The sequence below is a fragment of the Alligator sinensis genome, unplaced genomic scaffold (genome assembly GCF_000455745.1).
Source record: "Alligator sinensis unplaced genomic scaffold, ASM45574v1 scaffold264_1, whole genome shotgun sequence".
NCBI classification, from domain to species: Eukaryota; Metazoa; Chordata; order Crocodylia; family Alligatoridae; genus Alligator; species Alligator sinensis.
The window spans coordinates 354438-366923 of NW_005841831.1; the positions used below are offsets into that span (position 1 = coordinate 354438).

Below are 12486 nucleotides of genomic sequence, written 5' to 3' on the forward strand. Positions count from 1 at the left end.
CGAGGGTAGAGCTGCTATCCGATCCCTGCACACCCCTGCCCTCTGAAGGGGGAGGAACTGGGGAGATGTGTGCACATGCATGTGTGTGGGATGGGGGAGTGCCCGGATGCTAGGTCCCAGGAGTCAGCCGCGGGTGAGGGGAGAGAGGAGGGGGCAGGGGATGTTAAATCTCACCTGGGTGGCTTAGCCCATGGCTGCCCCTGTGGCATTCTGCATGGAGCTGAGTCCCGCCTGTTCCAATTGGCCCCAGCCCTGGCCAGCGTGCACAGTTTACCAGCAGGGCTGCTCCCAGTGTGGCTGTAGCTGCTTGGGTGCTGCTCAACAACCCTCGCTTCCAGCGGTGGATCCTCCTGCTTCTCTTCCTGCTGCGCCACTCCAGGTGGGGAGGAAGCTGCAGTTGGGCAGCTCCTGCCTGAGCGCATGGGGCTCTGGATGCAGCTCCCAATTGCCTTCCACTCACGCACGTGTCGATGCTGCCCTGGCTGGTGGGGTACAAGGGTACTCCAGTACAGGGGCTGCCCGCCATCCCCAGCCAGCCCCTCCACAGCACACTGAGCGATGGGGAGCAGCCCTAGGCTGTCAGATTGTTCCCCCAGGCCTCCTGCCAGCTGGGGCTGTTCTGATCTGGCTCAGCATGCTATGATCCCAGGCATGCATGCAAATGACACACCTGGAACAATAAACTCTGATGTGATGAGCACCAGAGTGTATTGAATTGCATTAATATATGCATGTAGATACACCCAGTCTCTAATATGTTTCTCCTGTGAGGCTGAGCAGATTTATTATTCCTCTTTTACAAATGGATGATTGAGGCAGAGGGGGACTAAGTGACTTGTCCAGAGTCACACGGGAAGTCACTGATGGAGCAAGGAATTGGACATGATTCTCCAAAATCTAAGGGCAGTGCTCTAACCAGTGAGCTGTCCTTTATCTTTCTTCGCCATCCTGGTCAGGGCAGGTCAGGCTTCACAACCACAGCCTAGTCTAAGACTGTGTTTGTAAACAGGTTTCTTTTTAAATATGGGAGTCTCTTGACTGAAGTGCCAGAATACCTGCATCAGCAAATCAGGGCAAAGTGGAGATGGTTAAGATTATCTTGGGAGGCCAGTCTTGTTTGGACAGATGCTTGATTAAGGATGTGTGAGGAGTTCTGTTCAGGTAGGAATGGAAAGCCTCTTTCTGTGTTTACAGATATTGAATGATATTTCTCCCCCAGCACAGTGTCCTGCAGCTAGGGAACTGTTAATTCTGTACAGTGAGAAGTAGTTGCTGTACTCCATCCTTTAAAGCCTCCTTTAGACCCAGGGCTAGACTGTAAAAATGACTGACCAGGACTGTCTAACTTTTAAATGGCTGAGGGCTGCAGGCCCCCACTACATGCCACATAGGCCACATGCCCCCTGGACCATGTGTGGAAAAGGCTGCATGCACATAGCATGGGCCTCTCCTTGCGATCCTGAATAGTGGGCATCCCTACTGCACTGTACCAATGTTTCTGAGTTGCACTGTGCCAGGACCCTAGGTTGACCTTAGCCTGCCAACCACAAGATCCTTTAGTCCCATTGGGCATGTGCAGGGGCATTCATACCCCCCTGCAGCAGTGTAGATCACTTGCTGGCAGCTCCAGTTTCAAAGATGAGAGGGAAAGACCAAAGACTGGCAGGAGCCCTGGAGGCAGCAGGATGGATTGGGAGCCTGGGGCTGCAGTTCAGCCCATTAGGGTCCACATGCAGCTCACAGGCCACCGGTAGGACAGCCTTAGACTAGACTACAAATTTGAATTAATGATTTGGTGGTTGCAGTTGTGCATTAGTTTGTATTTGCAATGGATTAATTCCATTTTATTCAGGACAAAGTGCAGTCTTTCAGGCATTCATGTCCGTTGTCCCAGGATAAATCCTAAAAAAGTTCACAGGATAAGAAGTACTAACAGTTTATAAGGTGTACTGACAGTTCACAGGATGAAAAGTACTAACAGGACATTGCAAAATGCATCTGAACAGTTATCCTGCGCTTGCATCATTGAATCAATGGCAGAAAAGCGACTGCATTCAACCCCTCATTAAAACTTTATTAGAAGGGCAATGTGTATACACATCGACCCCAGAATATTGGAACAGGCACAACTTGTTCAGGGATAAATGCAACATCTGTTCCTAACCTTAGAGACAGAGATGTGGTTGCATCCAACCTTCATCTCTCTATGAGTAGAACACAAACCTCAAATCCAAACTTTCCCAAGTGAAGAAATTTGAAACCCAGATCCTAATCCAAGTTTGCCCAAAGACCAGCATGTTTTGTACCATTATACAGATGCTTTCGAGCTACACACTGGTGTCTGAATCCCAGAACTATATCCTGTTTCTTGATGAGGCCCAGGAAAAGCTGCAATCATGAATATCAGGCAAGGACCTGTACTTCTCCAAACTTTTTGGATCATTAAATCCTTGAGTTTGAATTCAGCTACTGTTTCTTTTCTCATAGATCCCACATCTCACAAAAGCCAATGGTTGCAACAAAATGAAAAGACAGGTCTGAACCTGGCCCTTGCTAGGCAGAATTGAGTGCAGTGAAAGGAACTAGCTGTGAGTAAGCAGCAAGGGAACATGTTCAAAAAATCTTGACAGAAAAATCCCCCATAGGTAGGTCAGCCACTGTGCATCAGAGAGAGCATATGCATCTCTGTCTAACAAACATTTCTGCTTCACATTATTTTTTCCAACATTGATGTTCTGTATATACAGTTGTATTTATTCTGCCCAAACATGTGACTAACAACTTTTGGCACTCTCTCAAACAGCTGTAGGTTCACAACCTTGTTCCTATTTAAAGTACCAGTAGCGGAAGGACAACCACAGAAAGCACAAACATGTATTTTTGGCCATATGTCAGGCCCAGGGTCTGCAGCCTATGTAGGATTCTTTTTTCCCACCCTGAAGCTCCTCCTTTGGTTTCACCTATTTATAATTCTACTAGATTCTGGAAAAAAATCTCTTTTAAATATCGGAGAAGAGGTTATGGAGGCAACTGGATGATCTGTTGTGTTGCTTCCTGGAGAGCTCTTGATGATCCTCACATGAGACCATTTGGTTGCTGCAGAGTTTGATGGGGAAGACTTGGTCCTGGGACAATGTCAGCATGACTTAGTAAGGAGTGCTGTGCTGGTCAGACTTTAGCCCAAACAAGATAGGCTCCATAAGTGTCTGCCAACTGAGTCCAGACACTTCATGGAAAAGAGGTTTCCTCTTGAAAGTGTCTGCTGTCTTGCCACAGGGCCTTAAACTGCTAGCAAACAGCCCTGCTACGACTCTGGTCCCATTCAGGGAAACCAAGCCATTCTCAGCAACCTCCAGGCCCTTTTACTAGTGGTAGGGGTGAGGGGATGTAGTGAACCTTAATAGTAAGGGGCAAATGGTTATGTTCCTGCTCCTCAGGAATCAAGAGCAAATGAAGGGACTTACTAGGGCCTAGTAGGGCTGAGGCTGGGCCCAGGAGATGGACAGTACTGAACCAGAAGACAGATGCTTGGGGAGGAAGGGTGATGCTGGCAAGCTTGGGATGGGAGATTTAGTTTTTGTTTGGACTCAGTTCATGGTCCAGAAGGAGTGGACCTCTTAAGTGGATCTCTTAACTGGGGAGATAGCACAGCTACCAAACCCTGCTGGTAAAAACATCCAGGGAGGGAGTGGGGAGCCTAGAACTGACCTATGTAGGCATGCTGTTTTAGGGCTTATGCCGAAAGCTCAGATCCAACCACCTCCAAAATTGAGAGGAATAAAAACAAGAGCTGGAGTCTGGGCTTGGGGTCTGGGGTACTCCTCCAATAAGTTTCTTATTTTGTATATTGACTGGAATGTAAATCACCTGAAAATCCATCCCTTCAGGCTGGCTGGGAGGATGGCATGAGAGAAGGGTAAGGATTAGGATGCCTACAGGGAGACGATCCCTGCCTTTTGTTTCCTAGGCAGTATCTGGAGCCATATGGTCTTTTATTCTACATGATAAGATCCCGCTGGCTTCTCATTTCACATGAATTGATCTTTTGAGAATAGCAAAACCCTAGGAGCCTTGCTTCATGTTTCCTTTTGAAAACCAATGCCTGGTCTGTGCATGTGGTTAAGCTAAGCAGCAATTAATAAGCAAGAACAAGCACTTCCTTGGCTTTTGCACTCCCTTCCTGAGATTAACAAGGATTTACTAAGTGTAAATTCTGTTTATATTAAGGCAGTTCCTTAGAAACAACCACATACCATTGTCCCTATTCTTATCTTTGAATTCAGTGAACAAGCAATCTCAGTAGCTCAGCACAAGGCAACAGTTATTGCTTGACCAGAGACAAAGCAAATGGGGAAATGGCGGAGACCTAACAACGAAGACATTATCCACAGTGAAGTTAAAGGCAGATTATATGGCAATGGGGATGCAGCTACTGGGTAGACAGTCTCCTCAGCTTCTTGGTAGAAGCTGCTCCAGTAAAACCATTGTGTGATTCTTCATGCTGGGCCCCATGAGATTGCATCTTGCCCTGGGTCACCAGATTATGATGGAGAGAGAGATTTATATGCACTGTATGTATCAGTGGCTGTCCAGTGGTGGAGAGGCCACAACTTCCCTAGACAGTCTATCCAGCTGCCTCAAGGTTCTAACAGTGACGAAGTTTTTCTTGATACCCAACCAAACTTAGTTTACTGCAACTTCAAGCTATTGGTGTGTGTCCACTGTAGTGGAGCTTTCTAAACTGCATGCCGGTGTTATAGTGCTAAAGGGAATAAACCTGTATGTACAAAGATTTTGTGCTCTGTATGTATCGCTGGGATAATCATAGCCAGATACCTACATCATGCTTCCTTTCTTTTGCAACATTTGAAGCCAATCATTTTTTCTCCTACAATACTTCTAGGGTTCAAGAGGGTGGAGACAAACCCTTCCATACCTCAGCCTAGATCTCCAAAGCTTGCCATGTGCCTTGTCCTTTAAGGTAGTGTAGCTTTCACTTTGGCACTACATGCTGGTGAGCCTGAGGAATAGCATGGCTTCTCTCTGGCCCTTACTCTCCATTGAGTTCTGCTTTGCATTGTCATGTATGTGAATCCAAAGAGGGTATGTAACTCCACCCCATAAGGATACTTGTGTAGGCTGGGTTTGTTGAGGTCAGCAGTGGTCACTTATAAGCTAGATGCTAATTGAGGTGTGTGTTTTGTTTTTCAGGTGGTTCTGGGGACCGGGAAAAGATGCCTGTCAATCACGAGGCTTTTCTGCTCATGGCTAATTCCCAGAATGAAATGGAAGATTGGGTGAAAGCCATCCGACGGGTCATATGGGCTCCGTTTGGTGGAGGTATTGCAAATAGCTCACATGCACATAAATTAAAACATTTTCCTCAAGGTAAAACATATTCTTGTGATATTAGGATATGCATAACAGTATCAAATCACTGAGATGCCTAGATAAAAACTCTTTGTCTAAAGCTTTTTTAAATGCAACTTTTTGGGATGTTGGGGGAAGAAAGGGGATTTTTTTTTCCTTCTCTGAAGTATGTACAATTAACAATGAAAGAAGCTGAGTACTGGTGGTGGTAATTGTTAATTTTCAATGCTTTTTAATTATCTAGTCTCTGACACCTCCTTATCTTTCCTTTTGCCATGGAGATTGTATACTTATCTCCATTCTCCACCTCTAGGCCAGATGCCCAACTTAAAACTTTGGGACTTCTGACAACATTCCTTTCTACTTGGACCAATTTAGGACTCAAGCCTGTAGTGCTTATGCAAAAAAAGCTTCTGTTATCTTCAGTAGGTGTTTTGCCCGAGTCAAAACTGCAGGGTCACCTTTGGGGCAGCTTTACTGTTGCCAGCTCCTCTAAATTGTTTTAGATGTTTAATTTTGAAACATATATCAGAATATTTGATGTTTAATTTTAATCCCCAGCTTCTCATGTCATGCTATTATGTACAATTTATTTTGTCAGTGTGGTTTTACAAGGGTGTCCAACGTGGTGTATAGGTACCACAAGTAGTATGGGAAGCTTGTATGTGTGGCATGCAGCAGGTTGGGGAGAGGTACAGGCATCACAGTGACAGATAGAGCAGGAAGCAGAAAGCAGAGCATTAGATCAGGTAGGGAGCACAGGGCAGGAAGCAGAAAGCTGAGCAGCAGATGAGTATCAGAATGACATTTGGGGAGGGTGTGTGACTAATTTGTGGCATGTCTGCCAAAAAGGTTGGCACCACTGGTTCAGAGGATAGGACAGCAGGCTGGGATTTTGATGAACTGGTTCTATCCCCAGCTCAGCCACTGGCCTGCTGAGTGACAATGAGTAGTTCACTTTGCTCCTCTGTGAAAGGAGGATAATGACATGAAACGTGCCAGACAAGAGACAGTTATTCTTATTAATTTTGCTGACATTAAGCTTCTAGCACATGGAAATGTGGAGAAAAACATGAGACCATGACTGTAGTGCACCTTAAAGGCATTGACATCACCAGGCCAATAAATATCGTATTTTGGTTTGTTTTTTTTTTAAAGCAGTCTTATGGTTTTTGGGATCCCAGCTCATGATTTTGAATGTCCGTATTTGGCAAGACTGAGATTCATAGATTTCATAGATTTCATAGATATCAGGGCTGGAAGGGACCTCGGAAGATCATCGAGTCCAGCCCCCCGCCCAAAGGGCAGGAAGTCAGCTGGGGTCATAGGATCCCAGCAAGATAAGCATCCAGTTTCATCTTGAAGGTGTTCAATGAAGGCGCTTGAACCACCTCCGGTGGCAGGCTGTTCCAGACCTTGGGGGCTCGGACAGTAAAGAAGTTCTTCCTTATGTCCAGCCTGAAACGATCTTGAAGTAGTTTGTGACCATTCGACCTCGTCATCCCTTGGGGCGCTCTGGTGAACAAACGTTCCCCCAGATGCTGGTGGTCACCCCTGATAAACTTGTAGGTGGCCATCAGATCACCCCTGAGCCTGCGCTTTTTCAGGCTAAAGAGCCCCAGGGCTCTCAGCCTGTCATCGTAGGGTCTGTTTCCCTGACCTCTGATCATGCGCGTGGCTCTTCTCTGCACTCTCTCAAGCTTCTCCACATCCTTTTTGAATTGTGGAGCCCAAAACTGGACACAGTACTCCAGCTGTGGCCTCACTAAGGCCGAGTACAGGGGGAGAATGACGTCCCGGGATTTGCTTGAGAAGCATCTATGGATGCAAGCCAGCGTTTTGGTCGCTTTACTAGCCGCCGCATCGCATTGCAGGCTCATGTTCATCTTGTGGTCAATGATGACCCCCAAGTCTCTTTCTTCCATAGTGCTAGCCAACATAGCACTGCCGAGCCTATAAGAGATAGGTCTGGAAGGAACAAGAGTTTCTATGTCCCTTCCTTAGGCTCTATATACACTGTTTAGAAGGCCTGATAGCCAAGCTATGGTCTGTGCTTATAACATTTGTTCTGTTTTGCAAAAGCCCTGAAAGGCTATCTGGGGTGTGAGTACTATGAGACTTAGTTCCAAGCAGCTGGAATGGAGATTATTTTATCAGGGTTTCTCCACAAGTAGCCGGATAGTCTTCTCCAGCTGCTGCCAACCCACACTGTAGTTCATTGCATCTGCACATTACAGGAGTCGGAAGTCCCAGACCGCACTGCTGCAGCCACAGCCGTTGGTAGAGCCTTTGTGGCTCTGTCAGACAGCTTTGTGGTGTGTCAGACGGCAAGGAAAACTGATGCAGCTATTCCAGACAGTTGACATCCCTCCAGCATACTACTCCTTCAGGGCACAGCCTTGTCAGTGCTGCTGCTGTCAACATATGTTTGAGGTTTTTTGTCAAAATGCCCAGGGACTTGTCAGTTTGTTGAAATAGCTGCAGGCCGACTTCTACAGTTAGGGGAAACTCATGCTGCTAAACCTGTAATTCTCTATCAGGGTGCCAGGGCACCCTGGGGTGCCTCTAGATTTTTTTAAGCGTGCTATGAGGTGTGAGGGGATAAATGACATGTGAGGAGATAAGCAGATAAGTTAAGCAGATAAGCCAGGCTCAGTCTTATCCTTGCCTGGATGATCCCCCATCCCTTCTGCCCAGCTCCTGTGTAAGGAGGTAAGCGCTACAGTATTTAATATATAATTATTTTATATTTTTGGGTGCCACATAATTCACTAAAGTTATGGAGGAATGTCTTGAGTCCAATGAGGGATGCCTCAAGTCCAGTAGAGGGTGTCTCAAATTCAAAAGTTGGGAAACACTGTGTTAAACTGAGCCCAAGCTTTCAAAAGTGAGGGGTTGACTCAAAATCATGAGATTCCGTGTGTGCATGTGAGATTTTTTTTCTCTTTTATTACTTTTGGGTCCTTTTTCTCTGACTGCTACTTTCTGAGTGTTTTGGGTGTCCTTATATACAGTTTCAAGTTCTACTCTGCAACCATGATGGCTTCAAAAGTCACATGACTCCAGGTGCTGGGGCTTTCAGAACAACTTCAAATGTTGCAAGACTTAGGATAAAATCAGGAGATCTGGCAATGGGTGCCATGTAATAAGGAAGGAAAGATAAAACGATTTTTCTGTTACTGTTTTCAGACACTGTGGGTGCATCTATACATTCTGTTAATGCTCCTGAATCAACTCTGGTGCAGCTCACACCACAGTTTATTGCTCCTGGGCTCAACACCTTCATGTGTGCCTGGGACTGCAGCATGCTGAGCTAGGGCAGCGCAGCCCCAGCTGTTGGGGGTCTGGGTCAAAGTGCTGTGGAGGGGCTGACAGGGGCTTGAGGGTGCTACAGTGCAGGGCTAGCCAGCAGTCAGCTCCCGCACTATAACACCCTCCCCTCACACCCCAGCTGGCCAGTCTTTGTCTACACATGCATTGCAGTGGTGTAATTAACTCTGCTGTAGAATAGTACTTGTGCCTGGCAGTGTCTGTGTGCTTTACTGAGGAACTAATTAGGCAACTCTGCAGCAACGTGCACGTGTAGATGTGCCCTGTGAACCTGATCCCAGTCCTACTGTCAGTCTAAACCTGTCACTCACGTATGTCAGCAAGAGCTGGATCACCTCTGTAAAGAGATGAATTGCAATTTCCCATGTAAATCAGTTGGAAAAGAACTGAAGTTGTACATCCAGCCTTTTAATTCACCTCTCACTTCATCTTATTGACTGGATTTACTGATAATTCAACTAGCTTACCCATATCTGACTGCTTTGCCTACCTGTTCTAATCCCACTCATCGATCATATAGATTCCAAATCATCAGGAGAGAGAGCTTGTCACTACATTCAAACACGTTTCCAAAGTACTTCATTGCTTTTAGGGAAAGCAACCAGACACGCTCTCACCCCCACAGAATCAGAGCAAGGAGATTGGTGTGGGGAAGGGGAAGCAGGGCAGGCGCTTTCATGGTAAGGGAAGACAGTAAACAGAGCTGTCTTTGTATTTTAATTGAATGGTTTGATATGTACTTCCCTGCTACTGCTGCTCCTAATTTAAGTGCAGAATCTTATCTATCCGCACTTTTTAATATTTGAAGATGGGGTGGGAGAGGGGGAATAAAAAAAATATATTAATATGTAAATATCCAGCCCTGGAGAAGGCTGATATGATGTGAAAATGAATTATGCCAAGTTAAAAGGGGAGGCTTAGCAATGCACTTTAATCTCTGCTGATGTACTGAAGAAACTCATCAATCAAAGAGGATGGGTATCTTTTTACATGTCCATGCAGCACGAACTATGTGAACTAGTTTAAAGGTGAAGTGCAAAGCCTTTTAAAAATGAAACAGAAAACTTCTGAAAGCTGTGAAGACTTCCAGATCATAGCGGGAGACTTAGGCGAGCTTAAAAGCCACACAGAATTTATGCTTTGAAATACACTTCAAATTAGGCCTTAAAATCCATCAGCCTCTAAGTCATTTGAAGAAGGGCTGTGTTGCTTATGGGGGATGTCGTTTCTAACAGTTTCCATAGCTTTCAGCACCCTGGATTCTTGAGTCTAGTCAGTTTTAATCAGAGCAGAAGCTTCTGTGAGCCCAGATTTAAAAATAAGGTATATGTATGGGATTTGTTATTTCTTTTCTTTTCCATTCTTTTTTTCTGTATGAGCAGAGATTTTACAGTGGATTGATAGAGCTGGTTTGTGGGTTGTGTTGCTGTTATCAGGGCTGATTGACACTCTGTTGCTGTCAGTACTGACTCACACTTTGCTAAATTACCCTTCTAAACTCTGTGCAGTTATTTTGCATTTACACTCATGAAACCAAGAACAGAATGTGGCCCTTTGGGGCACGCATGTTTGGTTTCACAACAGGTATGGGATTCATGTCTTGCCTCTGATACCACCCCGGATTGGCCCTTCTTATTAGTTAAATGAAGAGTTGCCTCTGTGCTGTACAACCATGCTGACCTTGCTGACTATTACCAAGTGATTGCAGAACAGGGTGGCATGGTGCAGTACTTAGAGTAGGTTCTGAGTTGTAAGGCTCCTAGATCTTATTCCCAGGTCTGCTAGTGATTGTTCCACCTCCCAGCATCCTCAAAGGCAACTGTGTGATGCTGGCAGAGTCAAATAAAGGTGATGTCATAAGTACACCATGAGTCAACAGTTAGGCAATTCCAGCAAATGTTAGCTAATCTAAGCAGAACTCATTCTTTTGGTTTACTTCCACATTGACTCCTTGGTCTTTATTGTTTTATTAAGGCAATGCCATCTTTGGTTGCACTGCCAGCAGGGATTGTATTTTGGGCCTCTATATGTGAAACCAATGGCAACTGAAGTCACTTACTCCACCATGGGAGAGTTTACATGAGATGTTTACTGCACAGTTCACTAATTAACTATGTAGTAAACATTTTGGTGTCTACATGTACACTCCTATTAGGGCACACAAAACTAATAAACTGCAGCTGGATAGTACTTGTAAATACAAGTACTACTCTGCTGTGAAGTTTTTTTGTGCACTGCAGTGCACATGTAGACACTGACCAGGCTGGCTGGGGCATGAAGGTGCTTCAATGCAGGGGCTGGCTGCCAGCTAGCCCTGCACTGAAGCACCCTTGTGCCCCATCCAGCCCCTCCGCAGCACACTGAGCCTTGGTTGGAGCAGCCCTGGGCTGGCAGGCTGACTCCTGGGCCCCCTCCCTGCTGGGGCTGCTCTGACTCGGCTCAATGTGCTGTGGTCCGGGTGCTCCTGGGAGCTTCCTGGGAGCAATAAACTGCAGAGCAATAAGCTCCACAGTTTATTGCTGAACATTAATGGCATGTGTAGAGACATCCCATGATACGCACGTGTGCTTCTCCTGAAAGAGAGAGTCTGTCTGCAGAGCTATTTGGCAATAGCTAGCTCTACTCAACTTGAAACACATAGACACTGCTTCCCTGTGCTGCATCCCACAAGAGAATCTGGGGCCTGTAATTTCCTATATGAGATTTGCCCAGAAAAATCAAGGACTCCCCCTAAAACTACAAAAGCATTGAGAGAACAGAAGGTGCCTTTACACGAGCAGCGAGGCTGCTCCAACGTGCTGTAATTACAGTGCCTCAGAGCAGACTCAGTTAATTGTGCTCCAGCAGACTCCAGCATCTTGTGTATCAGCATCCCCAGGATTAAAAATGGTGGCAGGCGCACTTTTAAGTTTAAGCGACACTGCCACTATTTTTAAACATGGGAACACTAATATATGAGACACTCCGTGTGCTTTATTTGGAGCCACTCTAATTAAAGCACCCACCTCCCTCACTCCTGCAGCACGTGTATAAATGCCCTGAGAGGTTCGCACATTGAGCCCACTGTGTCAGCGTTCTCTTTGGTAATACAGGAGTAACCTACACAGACATAATGAAAGACCCTAAGCATGGCTTTGGGGTGATTCCATGAAAGCTGCTAAATGAGAACACAGCAGAGTTGTTTTGAAGACAAATGTTACTGGCAGTCAGAAGGGTACAGTAGGAGGAAACTGTACTAAGCTTGAGAAATGGAAGGACCAAGTCCTAGCCCAACCGCGGGCTCTGCACGTGACTGTGGGTGTTTGTTTAACCTGCCTGTTGCCTCCGTTCCTCACTCTAATTGGGAGGTGCCCATACACTACAGCAGCGAAGGCCACATAGGTGACTCCTGTTATCTGCGTAGTCTTGTGACAAAGAAATGGCTCCCTGCCTTCTCCCTCATTTGTACTGATCCTTTCCTGTCACTTCCCCACAGGCTCTGAGGAGGGGTGTGTGTGTGCTGTGGGGCCTTCCCCCAGTGGGTGGTACTGTGGGCCACACCTGTGGTGCAGGATGAAACCAGGTGTGCTTCTGAAGCACATGCCAGGTGTTTGCCTTGCCCTATGAGTGCCTCATTGTTATCTCTGCATAGATACAACTGGCCCCCCGACTAGTGTTATCAGTGTTTGTTCTTCCACCCTGGAGTCAGTATTGTCTCCTGGGAGGTAGGCCCAGCCAAGGGGAGAGAAGCAGAAGAGGCAATAGTCGTAGGGGCTTGTAGGACTGCAGAAATCCATTAAAGATGAG

General features: G+C 46.2%; 1 protein-coding gene across 6 annotated transcripts in view; it reads left to right on the plus strand.

Moving 5' to 3' along the window:
- ARHGAP22 (Rho GTPase activating protein 22) overlaps nucleotides 1-12486 on the plus strand; it is a 311784-nt gene that overhangs the window by 240302 nt on the left and 58996 nt on the right. For 5 of the 6 annotated variants that reach the window (XM_014521979.2, XM_025207433.1, XM_025207573.1 and 2 more), the window contains one exon: nucleotides 5212-5340. In XM_014521979.2, coding sequence (XP_014377465.1) covers nucleotides 5212-5340 — 129 coding nt within the window. Of the gene's footprint in view, nucleotides 1-5211; nucleotides 5389-12486 lie in introns of all 6 variants that reach the window. The other variant, XM_025207471.1, reaches the window with a different exon arrangement.